Raw genomic sequence first — 23,522 nt, 5'->3', positions numbered from 1 at the left:
TGGTGAGACCAAATCTGGAGTATGGTGTACAATTTTGGTCGCCCAATTATAGGAAGGATGTCAACAAAATAGAGAGAGTACAGAGGAGGAGGAGGCAGGTTCATTGGTATCATTTAAAAATAAATTGGATAGGCATATGGATGAGAAGGGAATGAAGGGTTATGGTATGAGTGCAGGCAGGTGGGACTAAGGGAAAAAAAGTTGTTCGGCACGGACTTGTAGGGCCGAGATGGCCTGTTTCCGTGCTGTAATTGTTATATGGTTATATGGTTACTTCAGTCAGTATTTATCACTTTTTAAATGATGAGACAAACATTGTTTAAGAAAGAACTGCTGATGCTGGAAAAATCGAAGGTGGACAAAAATGCTGGAGAAACTCAGCGGGTGAGGCAGCATCTATGGAGGGAAGGAATAGGTGACTTTTCAGGTCGAGATCCATCTTCGTGTGTGAAGAACGGTCTCGACCCGAAACGTCGCCTATTCCTTCGCTCCATAGATGCTGCCTCACCCGCTGAGTTTCTCCAGCATTTCTTTCTACCTCAGAAGTCAACAAAGTAAATCAGGCAAAGAAATGTGAAGCGTAAAACTTAAAAACCAAAGTCAGGGTGGAAATGGATGTTTTGGGGGAAGATAGAGGAAATAGCATTAATGTGTGCATTAAAAAATGCTGAGAGCATGGTTAAATGGCAAGGGATGTGTTACATCTCCTTTCATTTCAATTTCTTAATGATTGCTTTTGATGAAGGGGTCATAAACTAGTTAGAAATGTTAAGTTTTAACAGAGGCTACTAGGTTATAATGGAGCAGATTAACTGCAGACACACAATGGACTGTGTACACGAAGATAAGGCTACATACTGTATTCCCAATGAAGATATTTCAGTAGAGATTGAGGTCCTGTCCTTACACAAATTCCATTGTCAGGACATCTCAGGAAGCAAGCAACATCAATGGGTAGAAAGGAATGGTCGACGTTTCTGGTCAAAACCCCGCACCAGCGCCCAAAACATCAGTCTGAAGAAAGGTCTCGACTCGAAATGTCACACCATTCCTTCTCTCCAGAGATACTGCCTGTCCCACTGAATTACCCCAGCATTTTGTGTCTATCTTTGGTTTAAAACAGCACCTGCAGTCTGAAGAAGGGTCTTGACCCGAAACGTCACCCATCCCTTGCCTCCAGAGACTCTGCCTATCCCACTGAGTTACTCCAGTTTTTTTGTGTCTATCATCTGAAGTTCCTTCCTGGCCAAAACATCAACCTTTCTTTTCCACCCCTAGACCAAGCGAGTTCCTCTGGTAGACTGCATGTATGCTTCAGATTCCAGCCTCCGCAGTCTCTTGTGCTCAGCGACTGAGACACAATTCCTTAATTCCCTTTCCCCAGAGACAAGGCCAATATTAAGTGACACATTCATCCCAGTCCTTCGAAGCAGACAGAGGTTACAAAACTGGAGACTTTCCTGTCAAAATGACTCAGTGCTACATCACATACTACTCCTGCCAAATAAATCACCATCAAATCTTAACATTTCTCAACTGTTGAACATGGAACATTTTGGTGTTGGGAAATGTTAAGATTTTATGGTGATTTTAGTTTTACATGCATTTAAGTTTGTTTTGCCTTATTGTTGATGTCTGATATCTCTCTTTGTCTATCTATTCAACACAGCTGGCCTGGATAGTTTATTAATACAGTTCATGATTAAAAATGACACACTGTAATAGGAATTCAGATTACACAATGTAATTGGAATTCATTTGTTTTAGTAGTGCAACTCTTAAACATATTTCTGGCAAAATCTGTACAACTTTCCAGTTTAGATGGCTTTGTTTTTAATTTCATGCTTGTTCTTATCTCCAGGACAGAAAGAAAGGCCAGTGTCAAAAATGATTTTATCATCATAGAAAGCAGAATATGCAACATATAACCATATAACAATTTACAGCACGGAAACAGGCCATCTCGACCCTTCTAGTCCGTGCCGAACACATATTCTCCCCTAGTCCCATACACCTGCGCTCAGACCATAACCCTCCATTCCCTTCCTGTCCATATAACTATCCAATTTATTTTTAAATGATAAAAACGAACCTGCCTCCACCACCTTCACTGGAAGCTCATTCCACACAGCCACCACTCTCTGAGTAAAGAAGTTCCCCCTCATGTTGCCCCTAAACTTCAGTCCCTTAATTCTCAAGTCATGTCCCCTTGTTTGAATCTTCCCTACTCTCAGTGGGAAAAGCTTATCCACGTCAACAGTATAGCACAAGAACATATGGCTGGGTCGAACTTGATGCCAAGGCTCACTCCTCTCAGCCTGCATATAATCCATATCCCTCCATTCCCTGCATATCCATGTGCCTATTCAAAAATCTTTTAAATGCCACTATCATATCTGCCTCAAACATCACTCCTGGCAAAACGTTCCAGGCCAGAGCATAAGTGCAGGCACGTCTTGGTGCAACTTTCTAAAACATAATCAGTGATGAAATATTGAATGCATTTTTGGTTACCCAACTTTAGGAAGGGTTTGATTGCACTGGTGAGGGTGCTGAGAAGATTCACCATATGAGGTGAGACTGAACAGGCAGAGTTTGTTTTCCTTGGAGCAGAGGAACTTGCCAGTGGTGTGCAAATGTATATGAGGTTCAGAAAGTAACAAATATGCCCAAGACTGAGGGTACAAGTTTAAGGCGAAGAGTAAGATATGTAGAGAGGGGATTAGGAAAAATATTTTCACCCCGAGGATGTTTGCAAAGGTGCCGAGGGCAGGTACTGTCACAAATGAGATGCGTTAAAACACCAAGACATAGTAGACTACTAGACACATAGAAAATAGGTGCAGGAGTAGGCCATTCGGCCCTTCGAGCCAGCACTGCCTTTCAATATGTTCATGGCTGATCAACCAAAATCAGTACACTTCTGCTTTCTCCCCATATCCCTCGATTCCTTAGAGATAAATCTAACTCTCTTGAAAACATCCAGTGAATTAGCTTCCACTGCCTTCTGTGGAAGAAAATACCACAGATTCACAACTCTCTGGGTGAAAAAGTTTTTCCTCATGGCCTTCCCCTTATTCTTAAACTGTGACCCCTGGTTCTGGACTCCAACATAGGAAACATTTTTCCTGCATCTAGACTGTCCACTTCCTTAAGAATTTTATATGTTTCTATAAGATCCCCTCTCATCCATCTAAATTCCAGTGAATACAAGCCCAGTCAATCCATTCTTTCATCATATGTCATGGACCAAGACCAAGGCTATGGATCAAGGGTTGGTAAAGTGGAATAGAATAGATGGCTACCTGATGATCGCCAAAGGACCTGTTTCTCCACTGTATGAGTCTATGGCTAAATGCCTCGAATGTATCAGAAATTAATTTGTGATTCAGGAATACTAAAAAGTTGCTTAAAAATAGCGATCTAAACCAACATTTCAATAAAATACTATTATCAACAGACATCATCTCAAGGTAAGCATTTGAAACTGTCTAGAGCTTACACAAAACACGGAAAAATTATGAAATCAAAAGCGCCAAAGAACTAGAATATTTAGGAGCAACACCGGAAAAATATTGCGCAATGTTGCGTACAGTTTTGGTTTCCCAATCTGAGGAAAGACATTCTTGCCATAGAGGGAGTACAGAGATGGTTCACCAGACTGATTCCTGGGATGTCAGGACTTTCATATGAAGAAAGACTGGATAGACTCGGCTTGTACTCGCTAGAATTTAGATTGAGGGGGGATCTTATAGAAACTTACAAAATTCTTAAGGGGTTGGACAGGCTAGATGCAGGAAGATTGTTCCCGATTTTGGGGAAGTCCAGAACAAGGGGTCACAGTTTAAGGATAAGGGGGAAATCTTTTAGGACCGAGATGAGAAAAACATTTTTTACACAGTGAGTGGTGAATCTGTGGAATTCTCTGCCACAGAAGGTAGTTGAGGCCAGTTTGTTGCCTATATTTAAGATGGCGTTAGATGTGGCCCTTGTGGCTAAAGGGATCAGGGGGTATGGAGAGAAGGCAGGTATAGGATACTGAGTTGGATGATCAGCCATGATCATATTGAATGGCGGTGCAGGCTCGAAGGGCCGAATGGCCTACTCCTGCACCTAATTTCTATGTTACTATGTCACTGACCAGCAAGAAGAAAAGTGCAATTAACACACACACACAGGACACAATTTACACATCACAATGAATGTATATTAGTGGAACTCGTTTTGGAATTGCTTATGAGGGATTAGGACTGACTAATAGTTTTTGAAGCCAATCACAAAATTAATGTAGCTCATCTTGGTCATGTCAAACTAATTTGGTGACGTGAAGCTATTAACAAAGATAATGCACAAATTCCTTTCTTTGCAGCCATCAAAGCAGTATTATACCCATCTGAAAGACAAATGACTTATTGATAAAATGTTTCAAACGAACCATTAAACCAAAAGGAAATCTAATTAGTCAGGATTAATGTAAAATTACATTGTAAATTAATGTAAACTCAAGTTTGTGAAGCTTTTAAAATCTCGACTGAAAGGGAAACAAATATCTGTCCAGTCAGATGGGGTTTTCATGTATCAAAAGCAGAAACAAACAGCGTTGATGAAATTACAGTAGGATTGTTAACATTTATGCATGATTCATGGTGGAAATCAACCAATTCAAATAACAATTTAAATGATCAGCAGTATCATCTAAAAATCATTTTAGAATAAAGCATTGTGAGATTATAAAGAACTCTATTGCTATACAAGAAAACTGTTTAAATCCGCACCCATTAAACAAACTTGGCCTGAACTCTTAGCATGCATGATCTGCCCAATTTGGTTAAGCTAATGCTTTGTTTCCAAATGAGAAAGGTTGGAAACGCTAGATTATCTATAACCTATTTTGTTCCTCAAAAATCCATGGACTGACACAAAACACAAAGCAACGTCACAAGTCAATTCCAATGGAAAAGAACAAGGTTGATCTTCAAGTTAATATTGAGGGGAGGCAGATTTCAATAGCTCAAGAGATAGGTTAGGAGCAGATGCTTGTGAGTAACACCCCATCCCACTTAGGAAACCTGAATGGAAACCTCTGGAGACTTTGCGCCTCACCCAAGGTTTCCGTGTGGTCCCCAGACGTTCCCAGAGGTTTTTGTCAGTCTGCCTAATGGTCGAAAGTGGTTTCTGCTTCTTCTATGTTCTGGCGATTATTTCAAAAAATTCAAAACCTGCCGCGACCTTCCACTACCTGCAACCACCTGCAACCTCCGGCAACCACCTTCAACTAGCTCGGCAACCGGCTTCGACTAAATAATTACCGATTTTAAAAACGGCAATAAGTCGCGGCAGGTTTTGAATTTATTTAAATAATCGCCTAATAATCGAAGAAGTGGAAACCACTTTCGACCATTAGGGAGACTGAAAAAACCTCCGGGAACCGCATGGAAACCTTGGGTGGGGCGCAAAGTCTCCAGAGGTTTCCGTTCAGGTTTTCTAAGTGGGACAGGGGCATAATTAAGAAGTCTACCAAATGAACTATAACTATTGGTTCAATCTCATTGAGTGCGGCACGCAGGGGCGGCACTGTGGCACAGCGGTTGTGTTGTTGCCTTACAGCACTTGCAGCGCCAGAGACCCGGGTTTGATCCCAACCACAGGTGCTATCTGTACCGAGTTTGTACGTTCTCCCCATGACCGCATGGGTTTTCTCCAAGATCTTCGGTTTCCTCAAACACTCCAAATACATGGGTGCGATGGGTAATAGGGTTCATCAAAGACCCCTACCACCCATCGCATGACATTTTCTCCATCCTGCCATCTGGGAAGAGGTACAGGAGCATTAGCTGCAAAACCAGCAGGATGCTCCTCAGCTTCTACCCACAGGCTATAAGACTGATAAACGGACTTTGCTCCCTGCCAAAGTATCGCGCACCAACCACCAACCTGGACACACTGCAGCAGAGCCACTGTCGTGCCGCTGCCGATCGGAACGCCTGTTGAATGTTTAGTAGAGTGTTAAATTTGTTCATGATATATGTATTTTTATTTCTATTTATTTTTAATGCACACTGAATGGACACTGGTTGAGCAACGTTTTTTTGTTTCCTCTGGGTATGTGAATACTCAGGAAATTACAATAAAGATATACATTACAATACAATACAATACAATACAATACATACAGGTATGTAGGTCAATTGGCTTGGTGCATGTGTAAATTGTCCCTAGTGTGTGTAGGATAGTGTTAATGTGCTGGTCGGCGTGAACTCAATGAGCCGAACGGCCTGTTTTTGCACTGTGTCTCTCAACTAAAAGCATTGGAGAGACCAGTGTACACAGGTTCTTAAGAGGGAGGAGAATCCAATTAGATAACTTAAAAATCGTACAAGGATACAAAACGCGTTTGTTTGTGATTTGGGGGAAGTGCTGGTAGCCAGGGTGGATTATGGTGGCAAGAGGGAAGCAGAGAGAACATTATGGACAGAAGAGTCAGAAATGGATTCAACATGCAAGCATCTGGAGGAATGTCCATGTTTACTTCAGGCTGACTCATTGCATCTCAGCAAGAATATTTTTTTCATATACACTTATTATTGAGAAGACATATTCCAAAAATGTGCTAGTAATGCAGCATAATTTAAAACACAAAATGCTGGAGTAACTCAGCGGGACAGGCAGCATCTCTGGATAGAAGGAATGGGTGATGTTTCAGGTCGAGACCCATCTTCAAAGGTATCAAAGGTATTTTATTGGTCACATTCACATACACCTAGGTGTAGTGAAGTGAAATGCTTCTTGCCCTTTTGCAGCACATAAAGAAGGAATACAGACATAACATTAATAAGAGGTTTAAACATAAAGAACATCCCCCCACAATGGCTCCCACCATGAGGGAAGGCACAAAGTCCAGTCCCCAACCCCAGTTCACCCATAGTCGGGCCTATTGAGGCCTCCACAGTTGCCTCTACGGAGGCCCAATGTTCCTGGCCGTTCTCGCCGGGTGATGTTGCTCCGGCGTCGGGAGAGTCCTCTCAGCGGCTTGGGGCACCCTGGAACGGCTGCCTCCGTACTGGAGGCCGCGGCTTCCAAAGCCAACAAGGCCGCGCCGGTTGGAGCTCCACAACTGGCGATCTCATCTAGAGATCCCAGGCTCCCGGTGTAAAGTCAGCGCCGCTGCCCGCAGCTGGCCGCTCCACAGTCCCACAGCTCCGCGATGCTTTTCTCGGCGGTCTCAGCTCACCGGAGCTCCAGCGTGGCGACCCAGGCAAGGCATCGCCCGCTCCGCGATAGCGCTCCAGCGCTGTGCCGCCGCCGCCGAAGCCGAGGTTCTGGGTGGTCCCCGACAGGAAACGCCGCTCCAGGCCCGCTGGTGTGCCGCGAGGACGGGTCGAAGCTGCAGCCCGGAGAAAAGCTGCCTCTCCGACCAGGTAGGGACCCTGAAAGGTAGTTTCCCCCTTCCCCATCTTCCCCATTTTGTGCCCATCTTCAGACCTGAAGAAGTGTCTCGACCTGAAACATCACCCATCCCATCTCTCCAGAGATGCTGCCTGTCCCGCTGAGTTACTCCAGCATTTTGTGCCCATCTTCAGTTTAAACCAGCATCTGCAGTTCCTTTCTACAGCATAATTTGAATGTAGGAAAGGTCCCATAACCCCCACAATTAAAATGTGGATTATGGAAATGTCGGAGACCTTACATTTGGAAAGAATCAGACGTGTCATAATGGGCAAACAAGAACTTTTTATCACAATATTGTCCCCATTCATTGAAGGAGCAGACTGGTTCGGCACGGGAATCTGACTGAAACTCCAATTAAGCATTAGATGAAAAGTTATACTTTATAATTTACAAACTTAACTCCAATGTTGTATTTTTAGTAAATTATTCCATTCATCTTTATCATGCTTTTTCCTCTTTTTTTTCCTCTGTTTCTTATTTTCTATCCATATAAAAAAATACTAGAAGCAGAGTTAATATCAATCGATATCAATATGATCAGCTATGATCATATTGAATGGCGGTGCAGGCTCGAAGGGCCGAATGGCCTACGCCTGCACCTATTTTCTATGTTTCTATGATAATATTAGTAATGTAGGAATGATATACATGAAATGGTTTTAATATGATATGTACCAGCCTCTAATAAAAAGATTATAAAAAAAAAATAATAATTTGAATGTAGGTTCCACATAACTATTTACATTTAGTTCCAATGGCAATTAATACAGATAAAGTGCTTCTTACTAAAGCATTAGGCATACTGTACATGGAAGACTGTCTGTTAACAGGTAGAATGCATATTCAAATGATATAACGACCATGCACACATCAAACGGCAATATCCCACCTGCTGTAGTTGACTCCTCTCCATCTGCAGCTGTTGGCATTAAACACAGAGTCATTAACTGGATGGAAAATAGCAAAACACTGCAATTGTCAACTAAACTACATTAGCACAAATATTTGCATGGCTTAATTATCTAGAGCTACAACCAATCTAAATCATTCAAATATTGTTACAAATATTGTATCTCTTAATTTATCAACATGATGTTTAAACTTGAGACTAATTTATGTAACCCATTGCATAAATTATGCAATTGTCAGAATGGTTGTAACTACTTTTTAAAATCAAATAGCTCCAGCATGCAACAACTGACACTAAACTAACTATATATTTGTTTTTTATAATGTGGTATGCCTGTAGGCTAGCTGCAGCAAAAATAATGAAAAAAAGTGTTGGGATGTCAATCTATATGGGGATTGTTACAGGCCACCATTTCATTGCCTGCAGGATTTCATTACGAAGGATTTACGAAGGGGAAATTATGCTTGACTAATCTTCTGGAATATTTTGAGGATGTAACTAGGAAAATGGACAAGGGAGAGCCAGTGGATGTAGTGTACCTGGACTTTCAGAAAGCATTTGATAAGGTCCCACATAGGAGATTAGTGGGCAAAATTAGGGCACATGGTATTAGGGGTAGAGTGCTGACATGGATAGAGAAATGGTTGGCAAGCAATGAAATCCTGCAGGCAATGATTCCTGGGATGTCAGGACTGTCTTATGAAGAAAGACTGGATAGACCTGGTTTATACTCTCTAGAATTTAGGAGATTGAGAGGGGATCTTATAGAAACTTACAAAAATTTTTAAGGGGTTGGACAGGCTAGATGCAGGAAGATTGTTCCCAATGTAGGGGGAAGTCCAGGACAAGGGGTCACAGCTTAAGGATAAGGGGGAAATCCTTTAAAACCGAGATGAGAAGAACTTTTTTCACACAGAGAGTGGTGAATCTCTGGAACTCTCTGCCACAGAGGGTAGTTGAGGCCAGTTCATTGGCTATATTTAAGAGGGAGTTAGATGTGACCCTTGTGGCTAAGGGGATCAGGGGGTATGGAGAGAAGGCAGGTACAGGATATTGAGTTGGATGATCAGCCATGATCATATTGAATGGCGGTGCAGGCTCGAAGGGCCGAATGGCCTACTCCTGCACCTATTGTCTATGTTTCTATGAAACAAAGAGTAGGGATTAACGTTTGCACCCCAGCGATATGAACATTGAACTTCTCTAATTTCAGGTAGTCCTTACTTTCTCCTCCCCTTCTCAGCCCTCCCTCAGCCCACTGGCTCCTCCGCTTCCTTTTTTCTTCCCACCCCCACCCTCACATCAGTCTGAAGAAGGGTTTCGGCCCGAAACGTTGCCTAATTCCTTCGCTCCATAGAAGCTACCTCACCCGCTGAGTTTCTCCAGCATTTTTGTCTACCCAGGCTTATAGGCTAATAGGCATGGTATAAATGTAAATTGTCCCTAGTGTGTGGGATACTGTTAGTGTACGCGGTAATCGCTGGTCGGCACGGACTCTTTCTGCACTGGATCTCTAAACTCTAAACATTTATTGGAGATCAACAGTCTGCAAATAGTTCTTATAATAGTCTTTGGTGAGGTAAGTATGGTGAAAATTGTGCTTGCAGCACATCACATGTAGACTCAGACAACACACAAAAACATAAATGATACATTAATTACAGAAATTCTCCAGCATAGTGAACACAAAATGTGTCCAATAAAAGATATTAGTGAAAAAACAATTGAAAAGTAAGTATATGAGAGTACGAGGTTGGCCCACGTGTTCCATCGCTGAGGTAGGATCAAGGTTTCAAATCATGATAGCTGTAGGAACGTTACTGTTCCTGAACCTGGTGTATATGGGGCATCAGGCTTCTGTCCCTCCTGCTCGATGGTAGCAGCAAACAGGCAGCGTGTCTTGGATGGTGGGGATCTGTTGTGTATTATGATGCTTAGAACAGACTTGAATAAGGCTTGGACACGGGAGTAATCTTACAAGCTTCTTTATTGCAGGACGCCACCTTGAGTCTCCCCTTGCACATGCGTACTTGCACAAGATATCACGACACTAATTACATATGCTAATTATCACATACCTAACACTCCTCCCATCCCCCCGCCCTCGGGCTCCTCCTCCTCCCTTTTTCCTTCCTTGTCCCCATCAGTCTGAAGAAGGGTTTCGGCCTGAAACGTCACGTATTTCCTTCGCTCCATAGATGCTGCTGCACCCGCTGAGTTTCGCCAGCATTTTTGTGTACCTCCCCCCCCTTTAACTTGGAGGCAGGTAACACCATTTCTATTACATACCTAACAGGATCCTTGATAGATACCAACTTCAATAGATAGCACCTCACACAGATGCTTTTGATGCAAAGGGAGCAATGTGCCTGGGGTGGACTGGGCTGAGTCCATCACTCTCTGCAACCTCTTGAGTTCCTGTGCATTGTAAATGCCAAACCTGGCCATGATGCAAGCCATCAGCATACTTTCTATAGTGCATCTATACAAGTTGGTTCGAGTATTTGGTGACATGCAGAATCTCTTTTAAACTGAATGTAGAGGGTGCAGGCATGCCTTCTTACCAAAGTTGTAACTGAGATTCTGCACCCGTCCAATTCCCTTTCAACTGTGTAAGAGCACTGAAAGAAATGTGGATATTTTTCAACGTGAGGATTCCTTCTTACTATGTGAGTTTCCAGTAGCAAACTGGCTACATCACACCAATTAAACCCTCCCTGTACATTAAATGGGGCAAGAGGTACTCCCTCCTTCACCACTGCAATCAGGCTGAGTATTCTGCCTGTTTTATTGTAATGTGCTCTCAGAATTAAAGGACAATGACAGCACTGAAGGAAAATTAGCCAAGAGACAGAAAGTGTAGACTAAGGGTAGTCACTCAATGACTCTATGACTAATGGTCAAAGATTGTTCCTCAGCAACAGTGTTTTTTCCACAGTTGTTGACATTAGATCACAAAAATGGGGGCACGCACACCCCCATCCACATTAACGGGACGGAGGTGGAAAGTGTTTCCAGCTTCAGGTTTCTGGGGGTCAACATCTCCGATGACCTCTCTTGGACCCACAATACCTCAACTCTGGTCAAGAAGGCTCACCAGCGTCTCTTCTTCCTGAGGAGACTGAAGAAGGTCCATCTGTCTCCTCGGATCCTGGTGAACTTCTACCGCTGCACCATCGAGAGCATCCTTACCAACTGTATCACAGTATGGTATGGCAACTGCTCTGTCTCCGAACGGAAAGCATTGCAGAGGGTGGTGAAAACTGCCCAACGCATCACCGGTTCCACGCTCCCCTCCATTGGGCCTGTCCAAAGCAAGCGCTGTCTGTCCAAAGTCAAGGACTGCTCTCACCCCAACCATGGACTGTTTACCCTCCTACCATCCGGGAGGCGCTACAGGTCTCTCCGTTGCCGAACCAGCAGGTCGAGGAACAGCTTCTTTCCGGCGGCTGTCACTCTACTCAACAACGTACCTCGGTGACTGCCAATCCCCCTGCCCCCCTAATCTGCTTCAGGAAGACAAAGAGCGCTGAAAAAGGTGGACATGTGATAAATTAAATTTAAATACTTTGACAAAATTTTGTGTGAAGGGTTTAGCAAAATCAAGAGTCAAGAGTTGTCATATGTCCCCGATAGGACAATGAAATTCTTACTGCACGACAGAATATGTAAACACAGTACATAACAGGAGAAACAAGTTCATAGTGTATATATACACATGCACACATACTCAATAAATAAACAAATAGAGTGCAATAGTAATAATAGCCTGTAGGTACATAAAAATGCTGGAGAAACTCAGCGGGTGCAGCAGCATCTAGGAGCGAAGGAAAAATAGCCTGTCGTAGTTCAGAGCTTATTTGTTGTTGTGCTTAATAGCCTGATAGCTGGAGGGAAGAAGCTGTTCCTGAACCTGGACGTTACAGATTTCAGGCTCCTGTACCTTCTTCCCGATGGCAACGGTGAGATGAGTGTGTGGCCAGGATGTTGTGGATCTTTGATGATGCTGGCTGCCTTTTTGAGGCAGCGACTGTGATAGATCCCTTCGATGATGGGGAGGTCAAAGCCGGTGATGGACTGGGCAGTGGTCACAACTTTTTATAGTCTTTTCCGCTCCTGGACGTTCAAGTTGCCGAACCAGGCCACGATGCAACCTGTCAGAATGCTCTCTACTGTTCACCTGTAGAACTGTGTTGGTATTTTGCTATTACAAAATCTATAGCAATTTGCTTTTTAAATAATAGTCCTTGATTACAGAGTTCAGGAAGATAAAGCCAAGGGATCATGCCCCTGTCTTCAATGGCAGGACAGAGGTGAAGAGAGTCAACGGTACACTGAGCAGTTGCATCGTAGCCAGGCTCAGAAGTTCGAATGCTCAAGAACCAAGAAGACTCCAGGAAGTGGCGGATATTGGCCAGTCCATCACAGGTACTAACTTTCCCATCACTGAAGGTATCTGGATGAAGTGCCGCATAAAGGTGGCAACTAATATCAAAGGCCCTCATTACCCTGACCACGCTTACTTCTCGCTGCTACTATTAGGATCCAGTATAGGAGCTCAAGAACTGCGACTGTCAGGTTCATGTACAGCTTCCTCCCATCATCATCAAGTTCTTGAACCACTCTGCGCAACTCTAACCACAACCCTTCCTCAGCACTGAACTAGTACAGACTTTGTCCCGAGCCGAAACGTCACCCATTCTTTTCCTCCGAGATGCTGCCTGACCCGCTGAGTTACTCCAGCACTCTGTGTCTTGCTTTGCACTATCTATGGTCGTTCTGCATATTTTAGGGTTTTCACTATCATGGTCTAATTTACTTTAAATAATTGATCATTTATTGTATATTTATTATTTTGTTGTTGCCGTGTCCAATGTTCATGTAATGCCCTTGCCCCATGTAGAAAACCTGAACGGAAACATCTGGTGACCTTGCGCCCCACCCAAGGTTTCCGTGAGGTTCCCGGAGGTTTTGGTCACTCTCCCTAATGGTGGAAAGTGGTTTCCGCGTAGTCGAGGCTTCTTCTATGTTCCTGCGATTATTTCAAAAAAAAAAAAAACGGCCTCGACTAAAAATAGGTTGCCGTTTGGTCGAAGCCAGTGGAGTGGGGTCGCTATTTACTTACAGGCAGTCAAAAGCAATCTCCTTCGCTGATTGGCCATTTCGATTGTCGCATTGGAGTTTTCAGCAAAGATCCTGTAGGATCTTTGGTTTTTAGGACCTAGAAGATCAGCCGGAAGCTTTCCGTTCAGGTTTCCTAAGTGGGACAGGGGCTTCAAGCAGCAGCAAGGAAGAATGTTGTTGTTGTGGTTCACATCTGGTGCATATGACAGATAACCACTCTCGACTATACAATGTCCCTTTCAGAATGGCCCATTGCTCCAGTACAGTCCAATGAAATGCCGTTGTACTGTTGCTACTATTGTAATGTAGAAACAGTCAACTCAAACACCACAGCTCCCACAATCAGTAATATGACAATAACCAAAGAACCTGTGCTTCTAAAATGTATCAACATTACTTTTCATATCGAAGTGAGAGAATAGAAAGGGTCTCACTTTCAAAATTTCATCCAAACGACAGTACCAAATAACTGAACCTACATCTTATGTTTTCAGAGCTACTTAGTAATATGGAAAGTATTGACTCAGTTGAGAGTGCTGGCCTTGAGCAAGGATAAGCCGACATAATATCTCATCTAAGCCTTACCTAAATTGTGTTCAATTCTGGCTACTACATTTCTGGAGGGTTGCCAAAGCCTTGGGATAGAGAAAGGATTGATTGAGATAGTACCAGGAATGTAGGAGTTCAGTTCCGGACAGAACAAAGAAGCTAAAGACGTTCACCTTTGGGCAGACAAGATTGAAAGGAGTAGTATTTTAAAAATACTAGTCATGAGTTGATGTAATAGAAGAAAGGAGGGAACGTTTCGTGAGGCAAAAGAGTCAATTATCAGAGAAGGAAATTTGAACTGAATTGATTGCCGAATGAATCTTGAGAGACACAGGCTCTGCCTGAAAGTATAAAGAAGGCAATCGCAATATTCACAAAGAAACTGGATACACACTTGAAATAAAAATAAATAAAGGTCTTTGGAGAAAGAGCATTGGATACAATAGCCAATGGTCTTTATTTGGTTCTGTTCAATATAATAATTTTACAAGTGATGGAATATCTACAACTTATAATATCAAAATAATCTAGATGCTGCTTGGGGAAGTGAGGAAGATGTCTTGTGGTGTATTCTCCTCACTTCCCCAAATACATCGTGATGCGTGAAGGGATATTGGTGCATTGATTAATGAGATACAAAGATTAAGTGTCATAGGACAGAGTGTAATTTGGACGAGATTGGAGTGCCAAATAAACGATGACTTTCTGAAATTGAACAGGACTTGGAATAGTGCCGACAGTATTGGTCTCCATTGTGGAGGCACAGTGCAGATTATGTTCCTCTGATGGTTACTTTGATGATGGAAAGTGAGTAATCTTGGCCTATTGCTGTTTATCGAGATGGCGGCGCGTTGACACGCAGCGGCTTTGCGCTCCCCAGTACGAGTCAATTCGGAGCAGCCCAGCACCGAACACGGCTGTGGATTAGTTGTTTAAGTCATGACACCGGATGGAAGCTGCATTCCAAATCTCGTTGCACATATGTGCAATGACAATGAATATATTATTATTATTATTATTATTATTATTATTATTATTATTATTATTATTATTATTATTATTATTATTATTATTATTAATATTATTATTATTATTATTATTAATACTGATTATCTAAAGAACAGTCTCATGCCAAGAGGTTATCCATTTAGGATAGAAAGGAACAATAAATAATTGGATGCAATGATTTGGTATTTTCTACCTCAGACACCTGTAAATTATCCATGTTGAGTATGTGGTTTCGATTAGTTATTGCCATGTTTACGTTTGGTTGTTTAGTTTAGTTTAGTTTATTGTCACGCGTTAACAGTGAAAAGCTTATGTTGCGCGCTAACCATTCAGCGGAACGACAATATGTGGTTACAATTCAGTCATCCACAGTGTACAGACACATGATAAAGGAAATATCGTTTAGAGTAAGTAAAAGCTGATCCAAGATAGTCCGAGGGTCTCCAATGAGGTCGATGGTAGCTCAGGACTGCTCTGGAGGTGTGATTTCAAACTTTTATACATCTTGCCTGATGGTAAAGGGAAGAAGATAGAGTGGTCAGGGTGCGACTCGTCCTTGATTATGCTGCTGGCCTTGACAAGGCAGCGTGAGGTATTAATGGAGTCAATAGAAGGGAAGTTGGTTTGTGTGATGGGCTGGGCTGGGCTGTGCCCACAATTCGCTGCAATTTCTTGAGGTCTTGGTTCCCAAAACCAAACTGTGATGCATCCTGATAAAATGAGTTATATGGCACATCTGCAGAATTTGCTGAGAGTTGTTGTGGACCTGCCAAACTTCCAAAGTCGTTTAAGGAAGTAGAGGCTTTGGTGTGCTTTCTTGGCAATTGCTTCAAGATGGGTGGTCCAGGAAAACTTGCCGGTGATATTTAAGTAAGTAAGTTTATTGGCCAAGTATTCACATACAAGGAATTTGCCTTGGTGCTCCGCCCACAAGTGACAACATGACATACAGTGACAGTTACGGATGACTCAGAAAACACTAAACATTAATAATAATAAAAGATTCATGATAAAACACCATTGATCAAGCATGTGAACCAACAAAATACCAGATCAAAGGGAGGCTACAGATTTGTGCCTGTTGAGTAGAGCAACTACTTGTGGATAAAAACTGTTTTTATGTCTGGCTATGGCAGCTTTGACAATCCGGAGTCGCCTTCCAGAGGGAAGTGATTCAAAGAGTTTGTGGCCAGGGTGAGAGTTGCATGCTACTCCAAGGAAGTTGAAGGTTTGAACCATTTTTACCTTGCCGCTATGTTTACTGTTATGTTTCCTTAAGTCGAACACTGTTTCTTGTCTCGCTGATATTGAGAAAAAGGTTGGTGTCTCAACACCAGGCCATGATATTCCCAATCTCATTCCTGTACTCCATCTCATTATTATTTGATGTCCAGCCCAAGGTACAGTGAAAAGCTCTATTTTGCATGCTATTCAAACAGAGCAGATATGCTATGCATGAATACAGCCAAGTCAAACTCAGTCAAGTACAACAGATAGACCAGAAGGAAAGATCCAGATCACAGTACTATAGAAGAGAGATTTAAAAGAGTAGAGCAATTATATCAGACGGTAGTAGATCCTTCTCTGGGATGAACACGCAATGAGTCGCCACACCCCAGCACCATCTTAGGTCTAGGTTTTCCCATAATTATATTAAACCCTGAGATCAATAGGCTTTATTTAATAAGCGAATCTGAGGATCTAGGGACTGAATGGTAAAATGGACAAGGTATAGAATCAGACATTGTATTATTGAATGGTGGTGTATGTACCATATTCAAGGACTTCTTATGTCCTTAAATTCTTAAATTAAAACTCTTATATATATATCCCTGACAAGGTGGAAGCAGAAACATACGTTTCAAAATCTGAAATTCCAAAGCCAAGGTTTCAATTTAACTGAGGTGGAGACACAAGGAACTGCAGATACTGGTTTACAAAGAAAACAAAAAGTGCTGGAGTAACTGAAGAAAGTTTCCAGCCCAATGCGTCATCTATCCATGTCTTCCGGAGATGCTGCCTGACCCGTTGAGTTACTTTAGCTGTGTTTTTTAAATTTCAATTTAACACTAAGGCTGTCACCAAACATGGAAAAACGATACACTGTAGCTCACCAAAAGCCTCTGCATTGACATTCATTGGTGCCACAGTAAATTTACTGATGGTTTAAATTCAAGTGAGGTGCCACAGTGGCGCAGAGGTAGAGTTAACCATATAACCATATAACAATTACAGCACGGAAACAGGCCATCTCGACCCTTCTAGTCCGTGCCGAACACATAATCTCCCCTAGTCCCATCTACCTGCGCTCAGACCATAACCCTCCATTCCTTTCTCGTCCATATAACTATCCAATTTATTTTTAAATGATAAAAACGAACCTGCCTCCACCACCTTCACTGGAAGCTCATTCCACACAGCCACCACTCTCTGAGTAAAGAAGTTCCCCCTCATGTTACCCCTAAACTTCTGTCCCTTAATTCTCAAGTCATGTCCCCTTGTTTGCATCTTCCCTCCTCTCAGTGGGAAAAGCTTATCCACGTCAACTCTGTCTATCCCTCTCATCATTTTAAAAACCTCTATCAAGTCCCCCCTTAACCTTCTGCGCTCCAAAGAATAAAGCCCTAACTTGTTCAACCTTTCTCTGTAACTTAGTTGCTGAAACCCAGGCAACATTCTAGTAAATCTCCTCTGTACTCTCTCTATTTTGTTGACATCCTTCCTATAATTAGGCGACCAAAATTGTACCCCATACTCCAAAATTGGCCTCACCAATGCCTTGTGGCCTCACCAATGCCTAGAGTTGCCAGCTCTAGAGACCCGGGTTCTATCCTGACTGCGGGTGCTGTCCAAATAGGGTTTGTATGTTCTCCCCATGACCTGCGTGGGATTTCTCCAGGATCTCTAGTTTCCTTCCACACTCCAACGATGTACGTTCATTGGCTTGGTATAATTGTAAATTGTCCCTAACGTGTGTGTGTAGGATAGTGTGCGGAGATCACTGCTTGGCACGGACTCAGGGGGCTGAAGGGCTTGTTTTCACACTGTATCTCGAAACTAAACTAAAGAATGTATTGCAATACACAAACTTTAGAATTTGAAGACATCATTCATACAGTGAAATACTGGAGCCACAGGCTATGACAGTAATGAAGGAAGGCATTGGACTCATCTTGCTACTGTCAGCTTTTTCAAGGAACAATCTAATCCCCTGGGCTCCTTCCCCCCCCCCCCCCCCCCCCCCCCCCCCCCCCAAACAACCATTCAACTGTTGTTGCTTTTACTAATTATCTTTTGCGGATCTCCCACTTCACCATGAGCGGCCAACAGGAAACTTGTTGACAGTTGTAATGCTGTTTCCACCAAATTTACAATTAGCCCCAGAGGGAAAGCATCCTCTGAATGTTTCTAGATATGAATTTACATTCTCAGTTTTCCTGCAGCTTTTAAGCAATGATTAACAGAAACGTTTAATGGTATTGCAATTATCATGCAAAAAAAACCCCACATTAAACATGTCATCTATTTTAGTTGAGGTGCAAGTTACTTGCAGTCATTTTCAATTACAAGCCCTCTCTCCTTGGTCATTTTCTAATAGCAACATTGGTTTTAATTACTTACAAAATACATGCCTGCAACGTAAGAAATAGAGTAAAACTAATTATTCACCATCAATGAGGGAATCCCTCAAAAAACTTGATTACGTTTTTTGAGGAGGCGATGAAAATGATTGATTAATGCCAAAGGCAGTGGATAATGTTTACACGGACTTCAGTAAAGCTGTCGACTACTTCCCTCCATGGGAAGTTACGACACATGGGACCCATGGGGTCTTGGTAAGTGGGATTTAAAATAGGCTTGCCCATAGGGTTATGGGGGAACGGGTGCTACTTTGACTGGAGGTCTTGTGTTTACACGGATTAGTGGTGCAACCTCTGTTGCAAGTGATATATCTAAATGAAATTGCAGGTGGGATGATTAGTTAGATTGTAGACTGCACACATATCGATGGAGTTGCGGGGGGGGAGGCTGTCAAATAATTCACAGGACATAGACCAGCTGGAAATATGGACGGAATAATGGCAGATTAAGTTTAATTTAGCCAAATCAAGGGGAATAGGAATTAGCATATGATGAGCGTTTGACAGCACTGGGCCTCCACCCGCTGGAGTTTAGAAAGTTGAAGGGACACCTCATTGAAATTTACAGAATAATGAAAGGCACAGATAATGTGGATGAGGAAAGGGTGTTTCCACTGGTTGGAGAGTCTAGGATCAGAGTTCATAGTCTCAAAATTAAGGGGCACTCTTTTAGAAAGGAGGTGAGGAGGAACTTCTTTAGTCAGAGGGTGGTGAATCTGTGGAACTCATTGCCACAGAGGGCTGTGGAGGCCAAGTCAGTGGATATTTTTAAGGCAGAGATACACATATTGTTGATTAGAACGGGTGTCAAGGGTTATGGGGAGAAGGCAGGACAATGGGATTAGGAGGCAGAGATCAGCCATGATTGAATGGTGGAGTAGACTCGATGGGCCGAATGGCCTAATTCTACTCCTACACATTGTGTGAACTTGTATTTTATTGTCATATGTACCAAAACAAAATAATGAAATTCCTACTTGCAGCAGCACAACAGGTTTGTAAACACAGTACTCCATAATGTTCGAAGGACATCACCCATCCCTTCTCTCCAGAGATGCTGCCTGTCCCGCTGAGTTATTCCAGCACTTTGTGTCTACCTTCGATTTTAACCAGCATCTGCAGTGCTTTCCTACACAACTATATAACCATATAACAATTACAGCATGGAAACAGGCCATCTCGACCCTTCTAGTCCGTGCCGAACACGTATTCTCCCCTAGTCCCATCTACCTGCGCTCAGACCATAACCCTCCATTCCTTTCCCGTCCGTATAACTATCCAATTTATTTTAAATGATAAAAACGAACCTGCCTCCACCACCTTCACTGGAAGCTCATTCCACACAGCCACCACTCTCTGAGTAAAGAAGTTCCCCCTCATGTTACCCCTAAACTTCTGTCCCATAATTCTCAAGTCATGTCCCCTTGTTTGAATCTTCCCTACTCTCAGTGGGAAAAGCTTATTCACGTCAACTCTGTCTATCCCTCTCATCATTTTAATGACCTCTATCAAGTCCCCCCTTAACCTTCTGCGCTCCAAAGAATAAAGCCCTAACTTGTTCAACCTTTCTCTGTAACTTAGTTGCTGAAACCCAGGCAACATTCTAGTAAATCGCCTCTGTACTCTCTCTATCTGTTCTATGCTACGATCTGTATTTACATCTTCATTGTACAGAGAAGTGGGGAACAGGTTAATTTTGACCATGTGCTAGAATGTAAATAGTCAGTGAGGATGCAACTTGCCAACCGCATTATTACCATTGGGATCAAAGTCTGAACATAAGATATCAAAGAGAGATTTAAATCAGGCTTGTAATGCACTACCACACCATCACACAAATTTAAAATTACCCCAGGATCTCTACCCAATGAAGGATAAAATTAGCTATTTGCATAGGATGGCAGGCATGGTGTGTTGCAAATGATCTGAATGACCGAACTAGCAAAGCTGTTTTCAGTGGATGCAAGTGATTCATACTGCATATCCATCTGTGCAAATTCTCATCCACACAGTGGGATGCCCGAGGGAGGACTTGCTGAGCGGAATTTATGGACTGCAGGCTCATCTACCAGAAAAGGATATCCATCAGATACATTCCTGTATCATATCAGGGAACGGAAAAAAAAAAATTCAGTTTGGCATTTAGGTGGCTGGAGGAAAGAGGTGAAAACAAGTAAATGCAGATGGGAGAACGTGCTGGAGAATCTCAGCAGGTCGGGCAGCATCTCCGGAGAACAGGGACGCACGATATTCCGGGTCGAGAAAAGGGCCAATTCAAGTTCATCAGAGATGCTGCTTGACCTGCTGAGTTACACCAGCAATCTGTGTCCATTTGTGGAAGAAAGAGGTGCTGTATTTGCATTTTAGTTTAATAACTTAGCAATGTTCTGGGGTACACAAAATTGCTGGAGAAACTCAGCGGGTGCAGCAGCATCTATGGAGTGAAGGAAATAGGCGACGTTTCGGGCCAAAACCCTTCTTCAGACTGATCGGGAGTGGGGGGGGAGAAGGAAGGAAAAGGGGAGGAGGAGGAGCCCGAGGGCGGGCGGATGGGAGGGTGGGAGGAGACAGCTAGAGGGTTAAGGAAGGGGAGGAGACAGCAAGGGCTAGCAAAATTGGGAGAATTCAATGTTAATGCCATCCGGACGCAAGGTCCCCAGGCGGAATATGAGGTGCTGTTCCTCCAATTTCCGCTGTTGCTCACTCTGGCAATGGAGGAGACCCAGGACAGAGAGGTCAGATTGGGAATGGGAGGGGGAGTTGAAGTGCTGAGCCACCGGGAGGTCAGGTTGGTTATTGCGGACTGAGCGGAGGTGTTCGGCGAAACGATCGCCCAACCTCCGCTTAGTCTCACCGATGTAAATCAGCTGACATCTAGAGCAGCGGATGCAGTAGATGAGGTTGGAGGAGATACAGGTGAACCTTTGTCGCACCTGGACCGACTGCTTGGGTCCTTGAATGGAGTCGAGGGGGAGGTGAAGGGACAGGTGTTGCATCTCTTGCGGTTGCAACGGAAAGTGCCCGGGGAGGGGGTGGTGCGGGAGGGAAGGGAAGAATTGACAAGGGAGTTGCGGAGGGAGCGGTCTTTGCTGAAGGCAGACATGGGGGGAGATGGGAAGATGTGGCGAGTGGTGGGGTCACGTTGGAGGTGGCAGAAATGGCGGAGGATTATGTGTTGTATTTGCCGGCTGGTGGGGTGAAAGGTGAGGACTAGGGGGACTCTGCCCTTGTTGCGAGTGCGGGGATGGGGAGAGAGAGAAGTGTTACGGGGTATGGATGAGACCCTGGTGTGAGCTTCATCTATGGTGGCGGAGGGGAATCCCCGTTCCCTGGGAATGTTTCTGTCTTCTGACTGATTCCTGGGATGTCAGGACCTTCATATGAAGAAAGACTGGATAGACTCGGCTTGTACTCGCTGGAATTTAGAAGATTGAGGGGGGATCTTATAGAAACTTACAATATTCTTAAGGGGTTGAACAGGCTAGATGCAGGAAGATTGTTCCCGATGTTGGGGAAGTCCAGGACAAGGGGTCACAGTTTAAGGATATGGGGGAAATCCTTTAGGACCGAGATGAGAAAAACATTTTTTCATACAGAGAGTGGTGAATCTCTGGAATTCTCTGCCACAGAGGGTAGTTGAGGCCAGTTCATTGGCTATATTTAAGAGGGAGTTAGATGTGGCCCTTGTGACTAAAGGGATCAGGGGGTATGGAGAGAAGGCAGGTACAGGATACTGAGTTGGATGATCAGCCATGATCATATTGAATGGCGGTGCAGGCTCGAAGGGCCGAATGGCCTACTCCTGCAACTATTTTCTTTGTTTCTGACCTGAGGCACTGATTAATTTATACCTGTACACAACTGACAAGGTTGACATGCAGGTAGTTGGGAAGCCAAAACACGGGCCTTTATTGCAACAGGATTTGAGGTCAAGAATAACAATGTCTTGCTCCAATGATGCAGAGCTTCAGTGACACTACTTCTGGAACATTAGGTACAGGTCAGGTTTTCCCGACTAAGGAAAGGGATTTACTAGTATTCAAAAGCTCAAGTATGCAAAAGCTCATCAGGTTCATTCCCGCATTGGTAGGTTCATCATTTGAAGATCCAGCAGACTGGATGTATACTTCTTGAGTTTAGAAGAATTAGAGATCATTTCATTGAAAGATATAAAATTCTTACAGGGCTTCATGAGAAAGGTGCAGGGATGGTGTTATCTATCTATCTATCTATCTATCTATCTGTCTGTCTGTCTGTCTGTCTGTCTGTCTGTCTGTCTGTCTGTCTGTCTGTCTGTCTGTCTGTCTGTCTGTCTGTCTGTCTGTCTGTCTATCAAACTCTCGTGCCATCCGACCGGCTGCCATCCGGAGGCTTTCTGCCTTTTGATTCGTTGACGGCTGCTCCTTCCTATCAGCTTCCAACACACTTCAATACAAAGTTGCAAGACAGGAACACTCTGAACTTTTCACTGCTGCAGCAGCCAGGGGAGGTGCAATTGGATTTTTTTTAAAATCCACTGCTGAGGGAGGCAGGGGAGTGCTGGAATCTTACATTTGGGAACGGGTTCAGTTCCGTTGGAGGAGACGGGTGCATGGTGGAATATTGGGTTGGGGATCACACCATTGGGGGAGCAGACCCAACGGGTCTGCACTTGTGAGTATAAATGGGGATCCTGTGGATAGGGTGAACTGTTTTAAATATCTGGGAGTCCACATCACTGAGGATATGACATAGGCATCACACGCCTCAGCACTCGTGAGTAAGGCAAGGCAGCGCCTTTACCACCTCAGGCAATTGAGGAAATTCAGAGTGTCTCCGAGGATCCTCCAGTGCTTCTTCGC

At 43.5% G+C, this 23,522-nt stretch overlaps 1 protein-coding gene across 2 annotated transcripts in view; it reads right to left on the bottom strand.

The window, feature by feature from the left end:
* The window catches only part of LOC129695921 (EGF-like repeat and discoidin I-like domain-containing protein 3), a 150,055-nt gene that overhangs the window by 18,400 nt on the left and 108,133 nt on the right, over nucleotides 1-23,522 (bottom strand). The window contains exon 3 of one of the 2 annotated variants that reach the window (XM_055633382.1): nucleotides 8,339-8,368. The exons of the other annotated variant lie outside the window; for it this stretch is intronic. Coding sequence (XP_055489357.1) covers nucleotides 8,339-8,368 — 30 coding nt within the window. The remainder of the gene's footprint in view (nucleotides 1-8,338; nucleotides 8,369-23,522) is intronic. 2 annotated transcript variants of the gene reach the window in all.

Source organism: Leucoraja erinacea, chromosome 3 (genome assembly GCF_028641065.1).
Source record: "Leucoraja erinacea ecotype New England chromosome 3, Leri_hhj_1, whole genome shotgun sequence".
Lineage (NCBI taxonomy): Eukaryota > Metazoa > Chordata > Chondrichthyes > Rajiformes > Rajidae > Leucoraja > Leucoraja erinaceus.
The sequence above is the reverse complement of the archived record's forward strand: the minus strand, read 5'-3'. Positions and strand labels throughout refer to the sequence as shown.